Genomic DNA, 24,855 nt, shown 5'->3' on the forward strand with positions numbered 1-24,855 from the left:
TTTCCTTTGGATGTAAAGGTGTTTAGAGTTTGTTTTCTCCTTCAATTACCAACTGCCAACTGGTTAACGAATTGAAATTGAGGGTTTGAGCTGAAAACACTTGGGCACTTGACGTGAGAATGTACGTGGAAGGCCAGAAGGGACAAAGTCCCATGTAAAATGCTTTGCAGGTTATTTTATTGCACATGACATAGGACAAATTATTGTTTAATGATTTCAGCATTGCCTAGAAAACCGGACCGGTTGACAGTTTGAACCGGTTCAATAAATTTGTATGGGGTAATATTTGTAAAGCTAAGACTATAGAGTTCGTTAGGGGTAACAAGAATAGTATGGGGGGTTAGTTTGCAAATTCCCGTTAAATTTGTCGATGTTTCTTTTTGGGATGGTGGGTTTGTAGACAAATCGACGTCTCAGAGATTGTAATTACGGATCGTGTCTCTGCTGCTTCTTCTTCTTTCAATCCGATTTCGGACAACCTTTTACTCAGACAGGAGATTTCAGTTTTTTTCAGGTGAGCTTCTTGCTTTCTGCAACTCAAGCTCTTTTGTTTTTTGGGTTTTGTTTCTTTCCTTTTTCTTTTCTTTTTCTTTTGTTTGAAGTTTCCTCCTTCTTTGTTTTACTTTAGTCATTGGAAAGCTTACTTTTTCTCACTTTGTGATTTGCCTTTGGAAATTAAGACTTAGTTGACTTTCAGAAGCTTATAAAGTTTCAAGTTTTTTTTGTTCATTTGATGACGTTTTCAGCAACCAAATTCCATCGAATTATCTTGATGAATCCTTATGGATTTCAAATGTTAGTATGCTTTGAATTTCATGTGTCTGTTGAATTCTGTTAAGAGTCATAGATTTTGAATCCTTGGTGATGAGTTATTGGTTTGAGTGATCAGCTGCTATAAGCTTAGTTCTCGCTTGTGTTATAAGCTTAGTTCTCGCTTGTGTTAGATTTTGAATCCGCTGTTTTGTTTCAGTCCATGTTAGTACTTGAACCGTTGTCTTGCAGTGTGACTTAAGCTGGTTTCCGTGAGCCAATAACTTGATACTTGTGAGTGTGCCCAAATTCCAAACTGATGCAGTTCTCTCTCTCTGCTATCTGTTAATTTCTTTCATAATCATCTTTTCTCTTTCCTCTTGGCAGCTTTTCCTCCCTCTAGTGTGAAACTCTGCACCAGAGGTGAAAGGTTATCATTGCAAAAGGGAGCACAAGTGGATAGTGTTTGCTCAAGTATTAGTACAGAAACTAGTATGGCTGATACCAGTTCAAGGACTGATGTCTCAACTGATGGTGACACAGATCATAGAGATCTGGGGGTTAGCTCGTAATCTGGCTCTAATCATTTTATAGTTTTATTATCTCTACAATGTCACTCCTGGGAGGCTTGTACCGGAATCCCTTGGTAAAACTTGGGGCATTCTACCGGTATAGCCAAATCCACAGGACTAGTCATTTGCTTATGTTCATCAAACATGCATAGTTTGAATGAAACAGTAATTCCTGATGTTGATTACATGCAGTCTGATAGAGGGCATATGCATGCTGCTGCCTCTGATTCCAGTGATCGATCAAAGGATAAGTTGGATCAAAAGGTGATAGATTCATCTCTGTGGATCAACTAGCATCTGTGTATATTACGCATATGCATAATCTGTTTTGTTTCCTTTTCGTTTTGATCCATAGACCCTTCGTAGGCTTGCTCAAAATCGTGAGGCAGCAAGAAAAAGCAGATTGAGGAAGAAGGTATGTATATTTTGCTTTTGTTCTTGTTTTGATTTTTCTTATATATTCCTCTTATTTCCTTGTAATATCTCTAGAAGAATATCTATCTGTCATTACCTTAAGCATGTTATTGTTTCCTCCATAGGCGTATGTTCAGCAGCTGGAGAATAGTCGATTAAAGCTGACTCAACTTGAGCAGGAGCTGCAAAGAGCAAGACAGCAGGTTTATTAACTTTCTTATTTGTTTTGATTCTGATATGTATGTCTTTATAAAGAAGATAAAAGGCTGAAGCTACTTCAACTTATAACTAACAGTCAGTTACGAGTTAGTACTAGTCTTGGGTTAGCTGAAGTAGAGGAGGTAACAGAATTATGGGTCATCCATAGTTTAGTTGGGTAAAAGTAGCTGGTAACTCTCTCGAAATAGGTCCTTCTGGTCTGTTTATTCGGATGTTGATGGCATACAGAGAATTTCTATTCTGGTTCTTATCAGATTCTTTGTCATGACTCATGACAGTGTATTTGTCACTTAAGGATATATATTTTTCAATTTTAGGGAGTTTTCATCTCAAGTTCAGGAGACCAAGCTCATTCTACTGGTGGCAATGGTGGGTTGTTTCTTCTCTGTTAGTTTTGAGATTGATCCTTTTGATTTGAAATTTCTATGTGAGATAAGTGCATATATACATATATGTTGATGAATTGGTGATAGCATAAGTCATCTCATGGCAATATGCTTACACTTGTTAGAGTTAATGGTTTCAAGAGTCAGTGATGATCTGGATGGGAAATTAAAGTCATGGTGATGTCAAAACTGAAGTTTCTTATAGTTTGCGCTGGTGTTAGCTTAGGTCTGCAAGGGTTTGTTCTTGATCTAGTATACTTGCCTTTCTGCAGGGGCTTTGGCATTTGATGCAGAACACTCACGATGGCTTGAAGAAAAGAACAGGCAAATGAACGAGCTGAGATCTGCCCTGAATGCTCATGCAGGTGATACTGAGCTCCGGATAATTGTGGATGGAGTGATGGCTCACTATGAGGAGCTTTTCAGGATTAAGAGCAATGCAGCTAAGAATGATGTCTTCCACTTGTTATCTGGAATGTGGAAAACACCAGCTGAGCGATGTTTCTTGTGGCTTGGCGGGTTCCGCTCATCCGAACTTCTCAAGGTAAGCTCTTTCCAAGTCCATAGAGAGATTTTGATGAACAGCCAACTTAATGAGTCGCAGTGTTTTCACAACAGCTTCTTGCGAATCAGCTAGAGCCCATGACAGAACGACAGGTAATGGGCATCAATAGCTTGCAGCAGACGTCGCAGCAGGCAGAAGATGCTTTATCTCAAGGGATGGAGAGTTTACAGCAATCCCTAGCTGATACTTTATCCAGTGGAACTCTTGGTTCCAGTTCATCGGATAATGTCGCGAGCTACATGGGTCAGATGGCCATGGCAATGGGGCAGTTAGGCACCCTCGAAGGATTCATACGCCAGGTACTTTAGAAATGTGGATGTTATCGAGATATACCATATCTTTTCATCGTCACAAAGAGATAAATATTTTATTTTATATATGAATCCGTCTGTTATGGAGTTCATAGGGCATTTCTTGGTGGCAGGCTGATAACTTGAGGCTGCAAACACTACAACAGATGCTTCGAGTATTAACAACACGTCAGTCAGCTCGTGCTCTTCTTGCTATACACGATTATTCATCTCGATTACGTGCTCTTAGTTCCTTGTGGCTTGCCCGGCCAAGAGAGTGAAACAGAAGAATAGTGCTCTACTCAGCAGTCAGCCCTATACATAATCTTATGACTCAGATCGGCAGGGATACTCCTTCCAAGAGATCGATCACAAAGCAAGGCATTCTCAGATTCTTACCAAAAGCAATATTTTGGGAAAGAAGACTGCAGGTTTTGAAATTGGTTTCCTGAGGTCCGCAAGACTCGAGTGTTGTGTGTGTTGTAATTTTTAGCCATCAGGTTGCATAGTTTTATAGAGTGAATGTTTATAGGTCTTTGAATATTCAAAGCGGATAGGTGATCAGTGTAAGGTCGCAATTACCAACATGACAGAAGATGGGATCCTTTCAGGAACTTGGATTGTATGATCATAAACTCCAGCAGACCAAATCAATTTATATTGAGAGTTCAAAAAAGAGAGCAGATTGTGTATCTTGAAATCATAGCAAGATTGCCCAGTAAACACTGTCACACATAAAGCTTACAGAGGTTTGGCTAATACTATGTATAACCAACCTGAGTCAGAGAAAATACTCATACAAATGAAAAGATCTAATTATTTCCAGGAAGAAGACTTCTTCCAAATGTCGAGAATACAATACTGGCAAGACATATGCAAACTTGAGCAAGAACTGAAGCAGCATAAACAGTACAGCTTATGTGAAACTCGAAAAGTAAACATCACCAGTTCAAAAGTAGTTGCTGGTGTAGAAATTCTTGAGAAAATCAGTCTTTCCTTGATCCTTGTTTCCAGTATTCTGCACGAGCCCTTCACCCACCACATATTGACCGATGATGTGGTGACGCTGCTTTGCGTGATCCACAATGTCAGTCAGCTCTTCCATTCCTTTGAATATAAGAAGATCAATTACCTGCAGAAGCAAGACCACCATCAGATTGCATTCTAAAATCACCTTAAAAGAGAACCAATCCGAGATCACTACACCCACACTCAAGGAGATGCTTTGAATTGATGGTTCAAAATACAAACAACTAACCATTCACCACATAAGCAAATCTTAACTTTGGTACCAAATGCCAACAATGCTGTCATACTACGAGAAAGAACACCATTTTGATATGAAGTATATAATTTTGTAGCAGGTTTACTGTATCGACGACAACAGACTCATCTATGAAAGAAAACAAATGCAAAGAAGAAAGGAACACAGCTTTAGCAGGATGTAACCGGTAAAGCTCCCACCTTTTCGCTCCAAGTAAATCTTCACCAAGCACCCAATTCACAAGACACTTTTTTGTTCATAAGATAAGACTACCAAGAAATTAAAAGTCTCCGCTCACATAAACTACTTGCACAAATTCTACACGATAGAAGGTGTAAGCTTTCAGCTTTCAACAACACTCAAACAAAGCTGACAATAAATCCAAGCCAAAAGTGGAATAGAAAGCAGATACGATCAGATTAACAAATATAAAACAGCTCATTGTTTGGTAGCCAACCAAGACGCATTAGCCAAACAAGGAAAATGCTTTCAATTTCGCCATCGCATAGGACCTGGGTCCGTATTAATCAGAGTTAAATTAAGGGAAAGTACCTTAGGATCGGTGATGTGAGCGTTATTCCGAATCTGAGCAGAGATAGCATAGCGGAGCTGAGAAGGAGCGACGACATCTTGAAGATTGTAAATGTCCATGATGGTGGGGATAGATCTACAGGCAGCTCTAAAGAAATCGAAAACACGGCGGCGAGCTTCCGTCAGGTTCGCCGAGTTCGGAGGAACACCGATTTTCCTCAACGCGAATGGTGCCGCCATTTTGATCTACGAAATCGAAAAATTTCACCTTCCTGCCTGAGATTAAAAGAGAAATGAGTAGCCGAATAGAGAAACAAACATCTGACTATCTGATTGCTTCCAGAGTTATCTGACGACGTCGTTTCGAAGTGAGTGGCTAATGGGCTTTTTATGGGCCTAAGCTGATGTAGAGAATAGCCGTAATTATTTCCGGTTAGTTTCGGTTTACAAAAAAGGGTAAGAAGGTAATTGTTTTTCTATCCCGCCGGGGTGTCTCCGCTTTCTTAAACCTCTCTCTTAAGAACTTGGCGCCGTTATCTTTCTCATGGCGGCGACAATGGTGAAGCACGAGATTCTCAACTACAGCGAGGATGAAGAAGAAAATTACTCAGACGAAGGAGATTGGGGAGACTGGAAAGCTGATGATAATGGTATAGAAGGAGGAGAGGAGGAGGAGGAGGATGATGGTGACGACTCGGAATCTGATTTTCTGTGTTTGTTTTGTGATTCTCACTTCGTTTCCTGTGATTTACTCTTCGAACACTGTCGTCTAAGCCACGGATTCGACTTTCATGGAGTTAGAAAGGAATTGAAGCTCGATTTCTACTCTTCTTTTAAGCTCATCAACTATATTCGCTCACAGGTTTGTGTTTTTGCTTCCTTCGTTTTTGGTTTCTCTAATTTTATTGTTTTTGTTTAAATTTGGTTCCTTTAATGAATTAGGTGGCTGAGAACATGTGTTTCAGTTGGAAGATTGAAGCTGATGATTACAAAGATGTTAAGTTTCCTTGGGATGAAGAGAAGTATCTGAAGCCTTTTTGGCAGGAGGATTCACTTTTGTACTCGTTTGCAGATGATGAGGAAGATGAAGAAGTCACGTTTGACAGAGAGGAAGTGATGGAGGAATTGCAGAAGCTTGGGGATTTAAGCATTGATGTCGAGGCTTTAGGGGAAAGCTCAATGTCGAACAGTGATAAATGCAATATAAATGGAAGTAAGGATGTAACTTCGCTCTCAAACTGCAATGGCCTAAAGCAAAGTTCTGCGGATGATTTGATAGTCAATGGGAAAGATGCAGAACCAAAGGTTTGTGATGGAAGGCTAGTTAATAGGAACATCAGAAAGGTGAATGAGAACTATTTTGGATCTTATAGTTCGTTTGGCATTCACAGGGAGATGCTAAGTGATAAGGTAATGCACTAATCTTTTCTGGAATTGTGTCATAATTAACTAACCTGCACTTGCACCATATGAAGAAAGACTATCAGCTGTCAGGTTTATTCAATGTGTCTGATGTCTGTAACAGGTTAGAACAGAAGCATACCGAGATGCACTTTTGAAGAATCCTACTCTCTTGAATGGCTCTGTTGTAATGGATGTTGGTTGTGGAACTGGGATATTGAGGTGAGTTTGCAGTTATCTTTCTCACTCTATATTGGCCATCTCATTTAGGTTTCTTCTCATTCTCTAAACGAAGCTTTAAACATGTGGTTCTATTTGCTTCTTTTATTTCATATTCTGAAGGCTTCCTTGAATTTCTCTTGCCTATATGCAGATCCTTTGATTGTTTAAGTCAAACTTTTGGTACTTCTTATTTTTAGTTTGCATGCAATAACCATTTATCCTTTGTCTGCAGTCTTTTTGCTGCTAAAGCTGGGGCTTCAAGGGTAGTTGCAGTTGAAGCTAGTGAGAAGATGGCCAAAGTTGCAACTAAGGTTACCTTTTTTTCTACTTGTTACAAGATTTTCATTATTTCTTTTTTCCTCATAGATATCAATTATTTACCTGGTTTCTAGCAGATTGCGAAGGATAACAAAGTATTCAATGATAACGAGCATAATGGGGTACTTGAAGTTGCACACTCAATGGTAGAAGAGCTAGATAAATCGATACAGATTCAGCCTCATAGTGTTGATGTGTTAGTCAGCGAATGGATGGGATACTGCCTTTTATATGAGTCAATGCTCAGTTCTGTGCTCTATGCAAGAGATCGGTGGTTGAAACCTGGAGGTGCAATCCTCCCTGACACGGCCACTATGGTAAAGCTTATCTTTTGCCCTTCAAATGTTGTCTTTTTCATGAAATCATCTTGATGAGTTTTATCCCTTGTTTTCTCCTTGGATCAGTTTGTTGCGGGATTTGGAAAAGGTGCAACAAGTCTTCCTTTCTGGGAAGATGTCTATGGCTTTGACATGTCTTCAATTGGGAAGGAGATACATGACGACACTACTCGACTTCCCATTGTTGACGTTATAGCGGAGCGTGATTTAGTGACACAGCCTACCCTTCTTCAGGTTTGAAAGATCACACATTATTTGGTTTCGCCAGGAAAAACTTTGAAATTAATTTCCTTGAATTTCTTTGTTTCTAGACATTTGACCTGGCTACCATGAAACCGGATGAAGTAGATTTCACAGCAACGGCAACGCTGGAGCCCACTGAGTCAGAAGCAAAAACTAGGTTGTGCCATGGTGTTGTGTTGTGGTTTGACACAGGTTTCACCAGTAGGTTCTGTAAGGAAAACCCAACCGTACTATCCACATCACCCTACACTCCCCCAACACACTGGGCTCAGACAATCTTAACTTTTCAAGAACCAATCTCAGTGGCACCGGCCTCGGTTCTGTCTGGTAATGACAGAAGAGAAGCCATCGGAACCGAAGAGTGTCCCGCCTCAAGCATTCATCTGCGTGTGAGTGTTGCACGAGCACATGAGCATCGCAGCATAGACATCTCGTTAGAGGCTACTGGGCTGAGCTCAAAGGGTCAGAAGCGTCACTGGCCGGTTCAGATATTTAATCTATGAATGTGATTGTAGCCATTGTAACACTCTTTTCTGGCAAATTTGCTGAGGATTTTTTCATAAGTTGCAAGGTTGTTTTAAATTTAACCTATTGAGAAAGTTTTGAGAAATATGCTGGAGTAGTAAGTTATTCTGAAATCGACATAAAGTGTTGTTTTGCGGCGTAAATTTATAGAGAGCTAAAAAGGTAAGACAGACAATTGTTCAGACAATTTGTTGGTTATAGTTAATTGCTTAACTGTACTGTATATGTTCCAAGTTAAGTAAATGTCACAAATTGTTTTTTTTTAAAGTGGAAAATAAATTTAGTAGATGGGACACCGAACACAGTTAGAAAGAGTGAACAAGAAAAAGACATTTATTAATGCTTATTAAGACTGACTTAACTAAGATAAAAAAAGAAAAAAGAAACAATAAAGGGATCCATCCGCTCATAGCCTGAGGTGATCACTATAAACTAGAAAGCTAAACATAAAAGCAAACTCTGCAACATAAGGATTTACAGATGCTATAACTGAAGAGAAGTTGGTGTAGCAAGTAGAGAGAGATATCTATGAATCTGTTGGCTCGGTTTTAAGGGGTGCGGCACCACCTGAGGACGATGCATCGCTTCCATTTTGGTTTTGATTTTGGTTTTGGAGGTTAAGGCTATTTGCTACCATGGAATCGCTGACCATCCCTGCTTCTGCGTCAAAGTTTAGCGTCCTCTTGCGGTTGCTGCTGCTGCTGTGACACCAGATGAAATTGGATTGGGTCAGTGATTGGTTTTATGGAAGAAGCTGATGAGAGACGTGATTTTTCTACTTACTTGTTCAAGCGGTTGTTGATGGCAGATAGGTCCTTTGAAGGGCTCTGGTAAGCATGTGTACTCTCTCCAACACAAGCATAGTAACTCTTTGTACTGTGTGAAATAAGAGCATCCATCTGCAAACACACAACACATGGAAGGTAACCAAACAATCTTGTCACCTACCTCCTCCTCAAGACTTAGTCATATCATGATAAAGAGTTAAGCACTATGATCTTCTTTACCTTTGATCCCCGAAGAGGAGAAACATAAACATTGTGCACTGCAGATACTTTTTTAGGGGACATGTCTGGAACACTTGGAAACACAGACACCTTTGGCGATCCGGGACATTGACCTGTGAATCCAAAATAAGACGATCATTTAACTTAGGGACTAAATTGATAGACAAAGCTTACATCTAACAAGTATCTGGCCTTTCTTAACTACCTTCAGGCTTATTATTGGCTTCCACAGCCCGGTCGTTTCTTACAGGACCTAGCTCCACCAGCAGCGGCTTTACGGCAGGAATAAATATTTCATTGTAGAATGTGATGATGTCAACATGATCTGGCCCTATTCTCTGTTCAAGTCATTGTCACAAATTTAGTCTTCTCCACCGAGTAAAGAAACTTTTCAGCATAAGGTTAAGAGTGTATATATACCCCTTGACGGCGACATTGTAACGCATCCACATAAACGCTGCGGAAAACTAATGGTTTACACTGTGGTTGCTTCCGGTAGTTGTATATGATTTCCCTGAAAGTCAGGCTCATTTGGGATATCTACAAGGTGATTCATGGAAAAAGTGTAAGTGTAAGAGAAGCCATTGTAAACCAGATGACATATAGTTAAACCCTTTGAATCACACTACTCACCTTGGCCACTCCGTAGAAGCAACAGAGAATGATCTGGTCAATGTGTCGACTGAATAAAAGAGAAGTCCGCTGAGCAAGTACATGTTGGAAGAAACAATACACACTCTCCCTTATTTGCTGTGAAAGTTGTAGTCTTTCCACCATTCCATTGATTCTTACAGCAGCCAATTTATTAATCTGGGAAGAGCCACCACATTTAACACAATTCCCAGCCGAAAATGAAGAATCAATACCGTGTTTTGTAGTACATCATCTAACCAAACGATTAGTAGTAGATCCAAAGATCTCACAGACCTACCTTTGTGAAGAAAATATTGATTCCAGTTTCTGCACAAGTTTCTCCTCCACCTCCTGGGTTGGGCCGTGTTGGGCTGTAGACATAAATCCGAAGAGGTTACTTAACAAGTACAGGGACAACTAGATAGGTAAACTAACTCTCCATTTCTACTCATAGTTACTCAAAATGTACCTGGCAAATGCAGACTGCAACGGAGGTGGCAGCATCTTGGATTTAACGTTGCCTAAGGCCAACAGACGATCCTTTACTGGTGATGTAAAGGAATTGCGTTCAACTAGAATGCTGCGGTAATCAGTACATAATCTTTTGGGCGATCTAATCCCCCCATTTTGTCCTATATGGCAGCAAATTTGACAATTTTTGGTAAGAAAATCATACCATTAACAACAGGTTGGAAAACTGCTTTAATTCAGAAACAAATAAAACTACCTGGACAAGTTTCATGCTTTTGTACAGATGATGCATGATTTGCTCCGTCAGAGAAATTAATAAGTGCTGCGATTGCATCCAGAGATGGCATTGGTTCAGCTAGTAAACCGAGCTGATTTATCTCCAATGCAAGCGATGGCCTGGCAACAATCAGAGAATTGTACATTGAAGAGCCTTTCTCCCATACCATACTCTCTAGAAGCCGTTCCTCCAGTGAATTCAGATGTCGTCTCAACTCTCTAGGCAGAGAATCTTCATGTCGTATGAAACTCTCAATTACCTTGCTGAGATCAAAGGCTGTGATCCCAGTCCTCTCCAGAACAGCTGGGAACAACATTGTAATTGTTTTGTGGGTAGCCAGTACCAATTCAGCTGAGCAAGCAAGCATGCATCTATGGAACCTCTCATTTGTCAATAAAGAGTTCAGATTATTTGCATGCAAAATCTGAGCTTCTGCTTTACACATTGCCTCAAGAACTCTGTAGTATAACTTACAAGCTTCTAATCTGCGCTGCTCTGCCCATATGTCATCCATCAGGTCAACAGCTTGCAAACTTCCACCTCCACATTGGGCACCAAGGGAACTATTTGGGAAAATAGCTTCCAATATTATGTGTGCTCTTCGTGTGACGTCATTTGTTATATCCCTATCACATGATTTAAGGAAATGTTCCAACCCAGGAGAAGGTTTTGGCAGAAGCGGGGATATGACAGTCCTGAGCCACTTGGCAGTTGTCATTGCTGTGCTCACTGGTGTTGCTGCCAACTTGGTAGCACCGCTAATACCATTTGTCTTAGCAGCAGGCGACTTATGAGGAGAAAGTGGGCTTATAAATGTCCTTGCAGGTGAGCTCAAAGCATCAATTTTCCTCTTAACACCAGTAATATTAACAGCTCCTGCAGATAAGCTTCCAGATCCAAGTAAGCTATCCTCTTCATTGATGAATACCCTCTCATCAAGTTCGCCTTTACCATCATAGTAATCCTTTTCAAGTGTAATTAAGCTAGTTGAGATGGACGTCTCTTCCAGTAAATCCTCAAAGTAGGTCAAGCCATCTGCAGTAAAACACCATATAGATTCGAAGAACAATCAGGCAACTGTTCAATGAACTCACATGATTCTTTAATTGAAGAAGGAAAATGATTTTAGACCAACCTGGGTCAATATTATCTAGCTTGTCAGTTTGGCACTCAGATGCTGGAGATGGCTTTTTCTTCAGTATGGTTTCTACCAAATTATTTGCCTTGTCAATTACTATCCTCAACTCATCTTCTGAGGCGTCATATATCTTGCAAAGTGATGCAACCAAGTCTACACCTTTGTCACCTTTCTTAACTGAGATTCATCACATAAATGAAAATAGATGATAAACATTCTATGGTGCCATGGTTATCGGGATAGAAGAAAAGATAAACACTCACCAAAGCGAGAAGAATCTTGGATGCTGAAATTTCTAAACCGACAAGGAACATGTATGATCAAAATAGCCTGATAACATGAAAAGGAGTTAGCCTATACTTCAATTGCGTTATATTAAACGAAGCATCTTTCAAGTAATAATGTACAGCAAGACTAAAATGAATGAAAGATTAGGGAGAGCTCCACAGGTAGTCACTAACCAATATAGAAACTACGCCATTTGAGCATGTCACGAGGTCCTTAAATCGACTAAACGCATGGTTTCGGAGTGCCAAAAAGAGTAGCCATCCAAAACGATAACTATCCAGCAAATAGGTAGAAGAGTTTGCTGAGTTCTTTTCTGCGTTTGCATCATATGTCAAAAAGAATTCCCGGAACCCACGTTTGTAGTATCTGTTACCAAGGAAAGGTACCAAAAACATCATACTTTAACATGTCCTTAAAACAATTCACAGAATATAATCACATGAAAACCAGAAATCTGTAACTCTAAATCTTAATTAATTTAAAATTGAAGGAATATTGCAAGCCCATATTCTGATTATTGCATAGGAAGAAAATTTGCTTCTAAGTTGCAGGTCCAAAATATGAAATCTATGTCAATAACTATTCTTACACAAAACAAAGATAAATGTAAAATAGGAAGGGAGCTAAACTCACTTGCTTAGAAGGCTAAGATGCACAAAGTTAGCCTGCACCTCCTTTGCCTAGTAAGTAAAAATTAGTTAATAGAAGCATATTTAACAATGATATAATAGAAGTAGAAGTATATTTAAAAGATGTTAGTCAAAACCTGAAGTCTGTTCTCCCAGTCTGCGCCGTAAAGTTCACCCAGTACAGATCCAGCCTTGACCACAAACTGAGGTAACTCTTTAAAAAAATCCACAATACTATAAACAGAAAAGAGGAAAATCGTCACTACAAATGAATTTAAGAATGACAAGGAAGGAAGAATTGAACACTACTTACTTTAGCTTCAGAGCCCTCAGTATCTGACATAGATTAAACTCATTATCACCAGACACTGACAGACCATCCGCTTCTTTTCTCACACTAAGCCTCTTCACTGAATAGAGAATAAACGCAAACCAGAACCTCTCTACTTCTTCCCGCTAATAAGAAGAAGAAAAAAGGATTTAGTCATAATGAAACCACAGTTAACTGATAAAAGAGAAGTTAGAGGAAAAATGTATTTCACCGTTCCACTTCCAATGTTAGACATGCTTGCTGACAAAATTCGTTTGGTTTCTGTAAACAACTTCAAAGCTTCATCGCAAGTGCTCCCATCAAGAGACAGAACTTTCTGCAATAAGAAATCAACTACAGGGATTAGAGCTAGTCCTCAAAATTTCCGAGAGAACTCAAATGGTATCTTCAACTAAACAAATGCAACTAGATCAGCAAAGAGAAGAGTAAACCTCGCATATGTCCAAGAGAGAGGCTTCGCTTCTTTTCCCATTTGGTTCAATGGGCGGGGTCACTGGAGGCTGAACTTCTTCCATAGTCTCCAACGCAGCTGAAAACATGCAAAATCAAGCTAATTTTACTTCCAATTAAACTGCTAACTGAAGACGAAGAAAAAGGGACTTTTCAAGCAAAGAGATTTGTTAATTTAATCACACTGAAATTCAATAGGAACCATGCCCAACCCATTCGGAAGAACACACTAACAGACATGAGAAAACAAACTCCCAATTTCCCAAAACATGGCAGAAAGACAAAATTTGGGGGAAAAAAAGAAGAGAAATTGGGGCATAATCTAAAACCCACCACTCCGGAAAAATTTTACCCAGATGTTATCTTAAATATTCATTCAAAGTTTTTCTCTTTTTTGTTTTTGGAGAATTCTCTCACCAACTTACAATCGAATAGCGAAATATCAATAGAAAATTTCAGATAAACCACCTAGAGGATAAGATTTCAAATCAAAGGATAGGCAATAGAGAAAGATCTTACCTTTTTGTGTCACAGATCCCAATACCAGACGTCGCCGATTAAAGCCTGAGCAGAAGATCTGATTTTTAAGAAGCCCGACTTCTAACGCCTCCTCCAAAAAATTCGACAAATTCAGAGGAATCACAGAGATCTCCGAAAACCCTACAAATTTTCCCTCCTCTCAGTGTCTCTCTCTATCTTCACCTGACTTCCCTCTTCTCTCTCTAGAATGGGGTCTGATTATGCGGCAAACCCTAAAAAAGGATATATCTCGCGCGGGAAAAACAACACGGAGAATACATACACATACGTATACAATTATATTCGCGCGCTTTCAACCACTATTAAATCGACACGTACCCATCTGTGACCCAATTTTACCGCCAAAACTTACTTACTGTTGCGTGAAACGCTGAGAGGGAAAGATTCGCCGTCACGGCGGGGTCGAAACAAACGGAGTGGGCCATTAACGCCGTCTGGGTTTTCGTGACCGCGACAAAGCCTCGTGTGAGTTATGATTGGGCCCACCCTTAATACGATGCCGTTTCTAGTTTAGGTCACGCGGGAAATTACATATTTGCCATTGTAGAACGTTTGGTTGCAGAAGTATGAGTGTCCTATCCGCGGATGGATTCAGATTAAGTCTTCTTCGTCATCTTCGAGTGTGAGTGGATCCAGAGAGAGAATTAGATATTTCCGACACGAGGCAAATTCCTAGTGGCTCATGGCGTCATCATCTGATCACACGGCGAAGATAATCGACGGCAAGGCGATTGCTCATACCATCAGATCAGAGATCGCCGAGGAAGTTCGCGGTCTATCTGAGAAACACGGCAAGGTAAACGCATCTTATGAATCAGTGTCCTAATCTTGACATGTCTCTCCTTATAATTCTCCGTTCTTTTATAAGATGATAGCACTATTGAAAATTTACTCTCTTTTAGCTTTATGGTTTAAAATGACTAGATTTAAGCAGCTATGATCACAACCTTCTATTGAAAATGCTTAACAGGGTCAAATGTAAGCTCCATTTTAGTTAGATCACTGTTATTTTGTTTCGCTGGATTTTTGAGCTGCCTGCATTACTTCAAGTGGCATACTATCTTATTTATACAGATAGTGTGTGCTAAGCTTATAATGTTTGATATCATTGTAATAAAATAGAAGGAACGAGAGTATGTGTAATAAATGGTTTAGTGCGTTTGTTCAGTTGCTTCAGTTGGACCCCTTTATATAGTTTCAAGAATGTACGAGATTCAATCGAATCTGATTTTACCTTCATGCAGGTCCCAGGACTAGCTGTAGTTATTGTTGGGAGCCGAAAGGATTCACAGACCTATGTGAATACGAAGAGGAAAGCGTGCGCTGAGGTTGGGATTAAGTCATTTGACGTGGGCCTACCAGAGGAAGTTTCTGAAGCTGATCTTATTAGCAAAGTTCATGAACTAAATTCAAATCCGGATGTCCATGGTTAGTTGTGGCGGTAAATAATACTTGATTTTGTATGTCTTCTCGGTTATCATTAGTCTAAACTATTAAGGATAGATAGAAACTTTAATGTCTATGCAAGTCTTTCGTTTTGGTATAAAGCAAACATTCCTTGCTCTCCTGTGCTTATATAAGCTTTGGTGTTTGATTTGCAGGCATATTAGTTCAACTCCCATTGCCGAAACATATTAATGAGGAGCATATATTGGGTGCAATCAGCATTGATAAAGATGTCGATGGCTTCCATCCTTTGAATATTGGTAAGCTAGCCATGAAAGGCAGAGAACCCCTCTTCCTTCCTTGCACCCCAAAGGTACTTCTCCTTTTTTTGCATATAGACTTCAGTCTCTTTCAAGCGAGAAATCTCAGTGTTCTGTTTTTCTTCTGTATCAACTATGAGGTGATTTTCTGTGTGTGCAGGGATGTTTGGAACTCCTAGCTAGAAGCGGCGTAAAGATAAAGGGGCAACGAGCAGTTGTTGTAGGTCGGAGTAACATTGTTGGTTTGCCCGTTTCACTTCTTTTGCTCAAGGCTGATGCTACTGTCACAACTGTACATTCTCACACCAAGGATCCTGAGGCTATCATACGGGAAGCTGACATTGTTATTGCTGCATGCGGACAAGCCCACATGGTGATTTTCATACATTTTCATTGTCATTTAGAAGATAATTTAGTCTACCTCTTGTAGATCAATGTGAATAGTTTACAATTCAAATATACTATCGTTTTGACATTTCAGATTAAGGGCAACTGGATAAAGCCAGGGGCTGCAGTAATTGATGTTGGAACTAATGCAGTCAGCGACCCGAGCAAGAAATCAGGATACCGGTTGGTTGGAGATGTTGATTTCGCAGAAGCTTCAAAAGTTGCAGGTTTCATAACTCCGGTCCCTGGTGGTGTAGGCCCAATGACAGTGGCAATGCTTCTCAGGAACACCGTAGACGGTGCCAAGCGTGTCTTTGGCGAGTAAAACAATCTACTGTATGTAATAAAGAAACCAAGAGTTTCTCCATTCTGTAATTGTGTACTTGGCTTGACGATATTTTTCCACTCAAATAAATTGAAATTGGCGTTCCCTTTGGATTACCTTACATTGTTCTGCAACTAGCTAGAACGATTATTTCCGCAATTCAGTTAAATACAAGGGTGTCATCATGTGACTCAAAAGCATGTATGTTACTTGTCTGCATTGACCCAAGATCATGTACAATATTCATTGAAAATCTTAAGAGACTATATAATCCCATTACAGGAAGAGTTTAACACAACAAAGTTAAAGCATGCCCAAGGTATGGCAAACTCCAAGTTCCATGGGATGCTACAAGCGACACTAAAACTATCACGCTCTTGCTCTATCTGAATTAGTCAACACTTAAACAGTAGATTTCCTGTATACCACGACAACGGCAGCAGCATTCGGAATGAACTTATCATGCTTTCTGCAATAAGAAAAAGAGCATGCTTTGTAAGTAAACAAAGTGAACGAGAAAAGGAGAAGATAGTAACTAAACAGTGAAATCCAAACCTGCACTGGGAGATACAGCTTGAATTCCGGAGGAAGCTCCTCTTCAGAGTAGAGACGATCAGCAAAATATATGCGCCTAAGGCGGCAGTTAGCATGAATCTGAACTCGCAATGTCTCAGCATAATTAGTCCCATAAGCTCTCCTAGTAAGATCCGCTAAGTTAAGCTGGATTTGATTCCATCCCTCGTCCATCTTCAGTGGCATTGTGCAAATATACGGCTTTACTCTAGTGACAGCCTAGGAAAAATTGTTCAATACAAAACATCAATACTAGTCCCTAGGATTTTAGCATAATACACAAAGTGCAGCAGATCTAATGTATTGACAACAACTGTATTTACAAGCTTATCGAAAGATTAGGAGATTGATACCAACTGTTGTTAGTATACTAAACTAAACATTATCCAGAAGCTACCTACTAATCTATTGTGTGACATCAGACTAAGCCATTGATTAGAAATTGCTTGAAGAGAATAACCAATAACCTAAAACGCAGCATCGACACTACAGTAGATAAACTAGTGAAGACTGAATAAGCAAAGGGAAAGACATACATACTTGAAAGTTAGAAGCTCGGAAACGCCGGCGAACATTCTTGTCATCCAGAATCTGAATCTCGAATGAGAAATATTTCTTCATATCCTTCACCACCAAGACCAAAAAAGGAAGTTTGATACCAAGAGTAGCGGAAAGATCAGCAGGACATGTAATGTATGTAGACTGAATATTTGATCCAACTACTTCAAGCACATTGGATTGAATGTCATCATCATGGCAACGCTTCACATGTCCATCCACAACTATTAATCAAAAAACAATAAACAGGCTTAGGTAAACACTAATTTGATCAAATTCTAGAGAAATTGTAGCTCAGATAGAACAAGTCAACAATTATTTGTTAGACAAAGCTCACGGTTTTAAATTCATACAGCTTACAGAGGATTTTGACAAAAAATCACACTAACTTAGATTCAATTACTTATATCTAGCAAATATATTATAGATTATTTTGATCATAAAGCTCACCTTCTTTATCCCATATCTGAAGAGGCTTACTTCTGCAAAACAAAAAACCTCCATGATTTAAGAACAGTAGAACACATCAAACGATTCCAATTAATTAGATATTGAAAAGAAAAAAGTAACAAAATAATATACCCTAGACTGTACAAAATAGACAGAAACCCAGATTGAAACGTGTTCTTGAACATCTTCCTGCTCCTCCGGAATTTTCCTGCTTCTCCGATTCCGAGAAGAAGAAGCTCGTAGACTTGTCGTCGTATGATAATAAATCTATAGGGCTACCAAATTCCTCGTTATAAAGGCTTGGGCCTCGGCCCACTAATAAAGCCATGAGCCTTTGAGTTGAATGAAGATAGATAATAGATGCCATTTTTTCCAATATAATATTGCGGTTCAGCTGGATAAACCCAACGTGGTATTCCACCCGCTAATCACATGCCACGTGTCTTATTCTCCACAAAGAGAGTGTCACGTGTGCCTAGATATCAGCCAAGAAAGACACGTCTCGGTGCGCAAATGACTAGTTTATCCTCTAACAGCCGCGTTATCTTCGCACTGCTCACGAAGGTCATATTCGGAATGACACATAAGGTAGGGTCTTCAATTCAGCAACTTGCAGAAGTATTTAATTTCCAATGCCGACTTTGGAGACAATAAAAGATATGACAGTACACGTGGGCCAATGAGAAGAGCGCTTTAGATGGAGGAAAGATAAGAGCCACAAATCTCGTCTATGAATTCTGAGCCACGAAAACAAGATCTACCTCACGCGCCCTTTATCTCACGCGCTTCCCCTTACTTGTGGTTCTCTTACCTCCTCGGAAGTTGAAACATTACAACAAACACATTCGTCTTCTTCTCTCTCTCTTTCTCTTTGGTCTTTTTTTTGCTTACTGTTGAAGAAAATTTAAACAAAGGCTTCTCTTGATTTTTGAACCAATCATCTTTACTTCATCTGAGGGTTTCTGATTTGGGTCTGATTCAAAACTCTCTCATCCGTTCACTACAAAGTGAGTTTCTTTCTCTTTGTGCTTGTTAGATTTGAATCCATACATTTTTCGAATTGTTTCTGAAAGTAGTGAGCTTGATTTGTTCATTCATCAGGTTGATAGATCGATCGATTGATTTTATGGATTGTTATGCTGAAGAGCTTGTTGTGCCTAATTATCAAGAATCATCATCAGAGACATACCCATCTACTGGTATGTGGGGTGGATGGAGCATGAGCTCCCCTGAAGCAGCTGAGAAATGTTTCGATTACGATGGTTTCAATGGAGAAGGAATGATGTATAGTCAGATGAGTATGAGGACTAGTGAAGAAGAAGAAGAGTCTAAAAGATCAAAGGCTTTCTATGGTGCTTCTTCACTTCACGATTTCGAAGGCATCGAACAGATGGATGATATGTTCTTGTACGTCTCTCAATTCTAATAAGTCTCTTTTTTACTTATTACCATTTGCATAGGTTTGTGTTTTCCGATGTAATTGTTGTTTTCTTCTGTTTGCTTTTCCGGTTTTACTGCAGAAGTTCAATTTTGGAGGATGTTCCAGAGGATGATGGAGATGTTCACCGCGCGACCAGTAGCAATAACAGTGTCGGTTCTTCTTCTATGTATGGTGGTGGTAGGGAAGTCCCTATGTTCCATTGTCATGACATGTCTTTCAAGGTAAGGGATTTGTCTACTTTACATGGTGTTAATTTAGAGATTCATGATTAAATCTTAAGAACGACCCTTTTTGTTTCTGGTTTGAAGGAGGAAGCTCCATTTACAATCTCGGATCTGTCTGAAGAGAACATGTTAGATTCAAACTATGGGGATGAACTGTCTTCTGAAGAATTCGTGTTGCAGGATCTACAAAGGGCTTCACAAAAGGTCAGTTACCGATGATTTAGCTTGTAAACTTGCTTCGCATCCTAGATTTTGTCTGATAGAATCTTGTCTTTGCTTTCTAGTTGACTGATGAGACACGCAAATGTTTCCGGGATACTTTTTACCGACTTGCAAGGAGCTCACAAGATAAATCTGATTCAGTCAGCCCCAACTCGGAAGAGCTGCTTATGCAAACGTCTAGATATGATTATGGTGATGGAAACAGGTACATATCATATCTTTATGTCTGATCTACACTTGAAAGGAAATCATCTTGGTGCTCATAGGAACAGAATCTTCATTTTCTTCTGGATCTTTAGATTCTTATGAGAAGACTGATCAAAGTGACATCTATTTGATTGCAGGTTTAGTAGAGAGGAAGAGATAGAATCTGAAACGAATTCAATCGATAGAGCTGTCGCAAACCTCACATTCAACAAAATGGAATCCAACATAAGCAATTTTCCTCTGTCGGAAAGAGTACAGTAGCTGCCGCTGATCAAGATCAACCATTGGCGCCTCATCATCTTCCTATGAAGTTTTCTGTTACCATATGTGTATAAATGTGTGTATATATAGTTGACTTAATGTTGCAAGCTTCAGTTTTGATCTGTCAAAAGAATCTGGTCCCCTTTTTAATTCCTGCAGTATGCTTTCTACAAACACTACCTGATGGCCTTGAGACTTACTTTCCTCAATATGAATAAGAACATCGTGTTTCAATGAACACATAAACATTGACTCAACCATAAACCAGTAAAACAGTCGAAACAATACTCATTGATAGGGCTTTTCAGTTAACAATCAGGAAAATTTTGAGTTTTGAATGATTTGAGCAAAACCATAAAACAGGAAGTAGGAGCCAATGAATTTTTTTAACATGAGACAAATAGATGGCTCAGAGCAAAATCCTACGCCTGTATTAAAAAGTCAAAAGCCAATGGCATTATCTGATTTTTACAGCCTCCACTTCATAGACAAGCCACGCACTCTTAGGCACCTTTTCCTTCAATCCCCTTTTTGAGTACCTGTGTTTATCACATCCAGAGTAAGAGACACAAAGCAGGTGTATAAACTCAGTTACATTATGCTGAGAAGCCTGAGATGAATCATCAAGACACGGTCAACTGAAACCATTATGACATACCCGAGGGCTGGCGGTATTATGAGTCTTCTCTTATCACCAACTCGCATTCCTGAGTATTAGAAAATGCAGCCGTATTTTTAAAAGGTACCAAAAATCATGAATTTTCAGTTGAAATCCTCTATGGGTTAAGCCACTATACCTTCAACACCAATGCTGAGACCTTCTATGACATTTTCTCCACCTGCAAGTAGCATTATAATTAATCATAAAAAGTAAACAAAAAGCAAAATGTGTTTGAGGATGGGAGAAAAAGCAATTATAATGAGGATTCTACGATATCTATGAAATCTTTACCTAAGCGGAATCTTAGTGGATCTTCTCCCAAGTTTGAATCAAACAAGTTCCCGGTGTCTTTCAACTTCCCAGTATAGAGTATACTGACCTGGAAAAAACATCAATCGTTCAAAGATTTCCAACCTAATGGTGCTGAGAATTGAGACAGCATCAAGATAGCACGTGTCGAAGAAGTGGATAGGATGTCAAAAATACTCACCTTTTTCCCTTTAACAGCTGATTTTCCATCTAACTTTCCTTTTTCAATATCTTCAATGATCACTCCATTTGATAAAGTCCTCGTTTCTAGTGGTTTCTTAGTACCAGCTTCTTTCTCGATGTTCCTATACATTATGGAAAATACAATTTATATGAGTAGTTTATAAACTAAATACCAATTGAACTCAAAATAGTATCCACTCAAACCCAAAGGAAAAACTAAAAGAGACAATTTTAGCAGAAGCTTATCTCAGGAACCCCATTTCTAGTGGTTTCTTAGTATCAGCTTCTTTCTCTATGTACCTATTCGTTATGGAAAATACAAAAACCTAAATACCAATAAAACTCAAAATAGTATCCACCCAAACCCAAAAGAATAACTAAAAGAGACAACTTTAGTTGAAGATTGTCTCAGGAACCACTAGTTCATCAGACCCTTTACCTTGTATTTGCAGATAATTATATTTACTTCTGCAATTTTTTCAAATGAATTTTCTACCTAAGTAGCAATGTTAAGACTCACTTGTCGATAGCTTGTTTCTTCTTCTCTGGACATTCCGGGACATCTGTAGTTTCCTCTCTCCTATCCCTTTTCTTCTTTTTCTTTGATAGAGTTGCATCACCATTCTGAGAAAGTAATACATCACTTGATGATTTGATCCCCCTGTCATGTGCCAGACATGATATGTTAGTTGACGTTTAAAAATGGACCTTTAATACCAGTGAGAATTTATGTGCATTTAACAATGATATCAACTTTCTAATACATGGGGATAAACCATTTGTATATTAAACGTCAACTTCTGAAGAATAAGAGTAACCTTTTCACTTTCACCGGATAAGAACTACCCTGTAAGCACACTTGACCAATCATTTAACACCGGCAACTAATTTGAGTGTATAATAAATAATGTTTGATATCGATTCACTTAAATCATAAACGACAACAAAATTCCATTCCGTGCTTTCAAATCATCCTAGCATCTTCTACTATCCGGAATATCTAGCAGAAAGTATTATCTATTCAATAGTATGGTACCACTCACTTGTCAGAAACTGGATTCTCATTCTGAAGACTTTCAGGCATATTTTTCCCCTCTCCGTCATCTGAGTCAATAATTATAGCTGAACTCTTAGACCTTTCCTTGTTTCTTTTTTTCTTCGAAAGAATTTCACAGTCTTTCTGGACGGGAGACAGTTTAGCATCATCCAATGGTTTATCCTCCCTGGCATGTTAAACATAATAGATTTATAAAAGGTTAAAATTTGGTCTGTAGTGGGTGAAACTTACTTACCTATTATCCAGAGTCTTGTGAGTATTAATTTTTGCTTCAAATGTCTTCTCACACTTGGCAGGCTCACCACTTTCCAAAGTCGATTTTCTTGCCTTCGACCTCGTAACCCTTGAAGGCAGAGGACTCTCTGAAGAATGGACCTTCGCGATCTTGGGCTCATTACCATTGTTAAGTACTTCTACAGAATCCTCATTGCTAGATTCATCAGCTCTAGCCGAAGTTTCATCAGAATCTGAATCAGAAACTTGAAACTTCTTCCTTAGTCTTCTACCTTTTCCATTTTTTTTCTTCTCTTTTGTTTTAGCTGTCATCTCCTTAATAGATACTGGAAAGGAGTCAAGATTATCAAAAATTGGAGATACAGTATCAGAAAAGAAACAATGAGCACATCCCCAATCTAATTTCATGTAAGAAAATCGCGAGATGCAGATCAATACAAGAATTACATAAAGAAGCGTCGTACTAATTTCTCCACCAAAAGACACTAGTACAGAGAATCATACTAAACAAAAACTGCGGTTAACTCACAAAGTCCCATGCAACTAGAGTCAAGGAAAAAGGATGCAGAACAATACTCCATATAGAAACTGAAAATCTTATGTATTTGTAAGTGCAGAATAAATAGTCAAGCAAAGTAATATAGTCAGACTGCAAAGTAACTCCCAGTGTATTAGTGATTCTAAGAATATATTAATGATTAAAGCTTATATCCACAAAGCAAACATAACATATAACTAAAAAGTAAAGAGACACCATAAAAACAAGAAACGAAATGGCTTACTTTCATCATCATCAGTACTAGACACGTGTGAACCACGGACAGCTGGATCGTCGTCGTTAATGAAACTATCACTGTAGTCATAATCATCACTGCTACCTTTCTCCATGTCTGTGTCAACAATGTCTTCTCCAAATGACTCTCTTTTGATTAAGTCAAGGATACAAAATAACAATCTAGGAACCAATAATTCATATGCACTTTAATCTAAATTCGAATGAGGATACGATTCATCATCATTTGGCCTAAACCCGGTACTCCTTCCGAGGAAGTAGCCAGTGAGGTGTACACTCCGAGGTCCGATGACAGAGAAGATAACCTCATCAGTTTCTTCAAACTCCAGATTCAATTGGCAAGAATCAACTTTATCAGGAGTCAAGACACATAACAAGAGGGGACTTTTGTTCCCAACGTTACACTGTAGAATGCTTCTATTGGTTGCAGTACCATGGCCCAATGTTGCCTAAAGCAAAGATAACCAAGTAACTCCACTATTTGCTACATATCAGTCTCTCTACCCTAATACATATCTATGTAAAACTTTCCTAGCGCGTTTAAACACACCCAAATCAAGAGCAGACATAAGAATTAATCAAACAAGCGTACAAAAACCTGAAAAGTTCCACTAAATTAAGATTAGAAGACCTGGGAAAGGTGAAGTCTTCTGATTCCTGTAGCTTCATTATTCTTAAGAGTGAAAGTTTTGCCTGGCTTCACTTCAACTCCTGCAAACAAACAAATCGTGTTCATCAACGCCAAGCTCCATTGAAAAAAATTAGGTCTTTTATCTCAATTGGTGATTGTTCATATTTGTTTTGGGTTCAAAAGAAATCAAACGGTGAACCCACCCCAAAAAGCCATGGAATTTGGTCAAAGAATGAAAGATAATCGTCAAAGAAAGAGAGACGAGAGACGAGAGACTCCAACGCCGACCCTTTTGGGTTTCTCCGTTCAGTGCTGAGGTTTTTGTTGTCGAGGGTTTTATTTGTTTGCCGCCCTGATTAATTTATTTATTGTAATGCCCAATGGGGTTAAACCTTTTAAGATTTTTTAAAAAATTTGACAAACATATTTTTAGGACAAAAGAGGAGGAAGAAATTAAAAAAAAAAAATTAATAACGTTTTAGGAAAAATTAAGGAATGATTTCCAAATATCAAATATCAAAAAAAGATTTTAAAAATCAGAATTAAAAAAACTTGAAAACGTTCCTACACTTTTGAGTGAGTTTGTTGTTTCTTTTGGTAATGTAAATTGTTTCTGAATTATGATATTTTTGGTGGACAAAATATATAAATTGTTTAGGAAACTTATCAGAAATTAGTAGAAACCTCTATAAATGTTGGATCTTTAGTGATACTACTCCAATTCTTGTAAACAAGCTCTTAATGATAATCCAAATGACGTTACAAAAAAGGATCATTTGTACCAAGAAGTTATATTGAAATGGCTATGATGTGGCCAACAAGTTCTGGTTA

The 24,855-nt window shown here is 38.9% G+C and overlaps 8 protein-coding genes and 2 long non-coding RNA genes across 22 annotated transcripts; 5 read left to right on the forward strand and 5 right to left on the reverse strand.

Moving 5' to 3' along the window:
* Positions 1–316: 316 nt before the first annotated feature.
* TGA6 (TGACG motif-binding factor 6) lies at positions 317–3,877 on the forward strand (the record flags this gene model as incomplete). Of its 7 annotated transcripts, none has more annotated exons than NM_202563.3 (10): positions 317–514; positions 971–1,044; positions 1,138–1,310; positions 1,515–1,586; positions 1,678–1,737; positions 1,862–1,939; positions 2,273–2,324; positions 2,614–2,885; positions 2,960–3,205; positions 3,331–3,877. In NM_202563.3, 8 exons carry the CDS (start codon positions 1,245–1,247, stop codon positions 3,475–3,477), a joined length of 993 nt encoding a protein of 330 aa, NP_974292.1. The 7 variants fall into 7 exon arrangements, with proteins under 7 accessions (NP_974292.1, NP_566415.3, NP_974293.1 ...); NM_001084672.1 differs by having other exon boundaries at positions 458–514; positions 1,003–1,044; positions 1,138–1,419; positions 3,331–3,832; NM_001337985.1 differs by lacking the exon at positions 317–514 and adding an exon at positions 580–795 and having other exon boundaries at positions 3,331–3,477.
* On the reverse strand, positions 2,302–3,195 carry AT3G02485. Of its 2 annotated transcripts, none has more exons than NR_140918.1 (1): positions 2,302–2,573. It is a non-coding gene; the product is annotated as an other RNA (long non-coding RNA). The 2 variants fall into 2 exon arrangements; NR_140919.1 differs by lacking the exon at positions 2,302–2,573 and adding an exon at positions 2,886–3,195.
* AT3G12260 (LYR family of Fe/S cluster biogenesis protein) lies at positions 3,834–5,369 on the reverse strand. The gene is made up of 2 exons (NM_112062.4): positions 5,013–5,369; positions 3,834–4,328 (listed from the first exon to the last, which is right to left on the reverse strand). The coding sequence occupies exons 1-2, from the start codon at positions 5,229–5,231 to the stop codon at positions 4,146–4,148; spliced, it is 402 nt and encodes a 133-aa protein (NP_566416.1). The 5' UTR covers positions 5,232–5,369; the 3' UTR covers positions 3,834–4,145.
* AT3G02495 lies at positions 4,308–5,032 on the forward strand. Its single transcript, NR_140920.1, has one exon. It is a non-coding gene; the product is annotated as an other RNA (long non-coding RNA).
* Positions 5,370–5,374: 5 nt separating the features above from the next.
* On the forward strand, positions 5,375–8,270 carry PRMT3 (protein arginine methyltransferase 3). The gene is made up of 7 exons (NM_112063.4): positions 5,375–5,853; positions 5,934–6,401; positions 6,517–6,614; positions 6,847–6,925; positions 7,010–7,249; positions 7,337–7,504; positions 7,582–8,270. Exons 1-7 carry the CDS (start codon positions 5,536–5,538, stop codon positions 8,014–8,016), a joined length of 1,806 nt encoding a protein of 601 aa, NP_187835.2. The 5' UTR covers positions 5,375–5,535; the 3' UTR covers positions 8,017–8,270.
* On the reverse strand, positions 8,243–14,253 carry RBR1 (retinoblastoma-related 1). 2 transcript variants are annotated; one of them, NM_112064.5, is made up of 18 exons: positions 13,782–14,253; positions 13,244–13,341; positions 13,024–13,128; positions 12,795–12,937; positions 12,619–12,715; positions 12,486–12,532; positions 12,026–12,218; positions 11,828–11,894; positions 11,562–11,741; positions 10,406–11,461; positions 10,148–10,310; positions 9,977–10,049; positions 9,679–9,855; positions 9,466–9,585; positions 9,251–9,383; positions 9,046–9,158; positions 8,822–8,937; positions 8,243–8,739 (listed from the first exon to the last, which is right to left on the reverse strand). In NM_112064.5, exons 2-18 carry the CDS (start codon positions 13,325–13,327, stop codon positions 8,565–8,567), a joined length of 3,042 nt encoding a protein of 1,013 aa, NP_566417.3. In that variant the 5' UTR covers positions 13,328–13,341; positions 13,782–14,253; the 3' UTR covers positions 8,243–8,564. The 2 variants fall into 2 exon arrangements, with proteins under 2 accessions (NP_566417.3, NP_001189868.1); NM_001202939.1 differs by having other exon boundaries at positions 8,357–8,736; positions 13,782–14,064.
* A 103-nt stretch (positions 14,254–14,356) lies between these two features.
* On the forward strand, positions 14,357–16,413 carry AT3G12290 (Amino acid dehydrogenase family protein). Its single transcript, NM_112065.3, has 5 exons — positions 14,357–14,598; positions 15,047–15,230; positions 15,404–15,561; positions 15,669–15,881; positions 15,990–16,413. Exons 1-5 carry the CDS (start codon positions 14,485–14,487, stop codon positions 16,218–16,220), a joined length of 900 nt encoding a protein of 299 aa, NP_187837.1. The 5' UTR covers positions 14,357–14,484; the 3' UTR covers positions 16,221–16,413.
* BUG22 (cilia/flagella-associated protein) lies at positions 16,313–18,049 on the reverse strand. The gene is made up of 5 exons (NM_112066.5): positions 17,934–18,049; positions 17,802–17,833; positions 17,334–17,575; positions 16,776–17,012; positions 16,313–16,689 (listed from the first exon to the last, which is right to left on the reverse strand). The coding sequence occupies exons 1-5, from the start codon at positions 17,984–17,986 to the stop codon at positions 16,681–16,683; spliced, it is 573 nt and encodes a 190-aa protein (NP_566418.1). The 5' UTR covers positions 17,987–18,049; the 3' UTR covers positions 16,313–16,680.
* A 359-nt stretch (positions 18,050–18,408) lies between these two features.
* Positions 18,409–20,396, forward strand: AT3G12320 (uncharacterized protein). 3 transcript variants are annotated; one of them, NM_112067.4, is made up of 6 exons: positions 18,409–18,808; positions 18,903–19,208; positions 19,322–19,463; positions 19,551–19,670; positions 19,751–19,893; positions 20,033–20,396. In NM_112067.4, the coding sequence occupies exons 2-6, from the start codon at positions 18,928–18,930 to the stop codon at positions 20,154–20,156; spliced, it is 810 nt and encodes a 269-aa protein (NP_566419.1). In that variant the 5' UTR covers positions 18,409–18,808; positions 18,903–18,927; the 3' UTR covers positions 20,157–20,396. The 3 variants fall into 3 exon arrangements, with proteins under 3 accessions (NP_566419.1, NP_001326664.1, NP_001326665.1); NM_001337986.1 differs by lacking the exon at positions 20,033–20,396 and having other exon boundaries at positions 18,629–18,808; positions 19,751–20,025; NM_001337987.1 differs by lacking the exon at positions 18,409–18,808 and having other exon boundaries at positions 18,863–19,208; positions 20,033–20,363.
* Positions 20,392–24,367, reverse strand: AT3G12340 (FKBP-like peptidyl-prolyl cis-trans isomerase family protein). 3 transcript variants are annotated; one of them, NM_112068.9, is made up of 12 exons: positions 24,228–24,367; positions 24,025–24,104; positions 23,607–23,842; positions 23,383–23,522; positions 22,602–22,926; positions 22,353–22,532; positions 21,830–21,970; positions 21,308–21,431; positions 21,109–21,196; positions 20,954–20,995; positions 20,815–20,863; positions 20,392–20,695 (listed from the first exon to the last, which is right to left on the reverse strand). In NM_112068.9, the coding sequence occupies exons 1-12, from the start codon at positions 24,238–24,240 to the stop codon at positions 20,614–20,616; spliced, it is 1,500 nt and encodes a 499-aa protein (NP_187840.7). In that variant the 5' UTR covers positions 24,241–24,367; the 3' UTR covers positions 20,392–20,613. The 3 variants fall into 3 exon arrangements, with proteins under 3 accessions (NP_187840.7, NP_001326743.1, NP_001326744.1); NM_001337989.1 differs by having other exon boundaries at positions 20,405–20,695; positions 23,607–24,104; positions 24,228–24,320; NM_001337988.1 differs by lacking the exons at positions 24,025–24,104; positions 24,228–24,367 and having other exon boundaries at positions 20,399–20,695; positions 23,607–24,002.
* Positions 24,368–24,855: the final 488 nt, after the last annotated feature.

This window comes from Arabidopsis thaliana, chromosome 3, assembly GCF_000001735.4.
Source record: "Arabidopsis thaliana chromosome 3, partial sequence".
Classification (NCBI taxonomy): Eukaryota; Viridiplantae; Streptophyta; class Magnoliopsida; order Brassicales; family Brassicaceae; genus Arabidopsis; species Arabidopsis thaliana.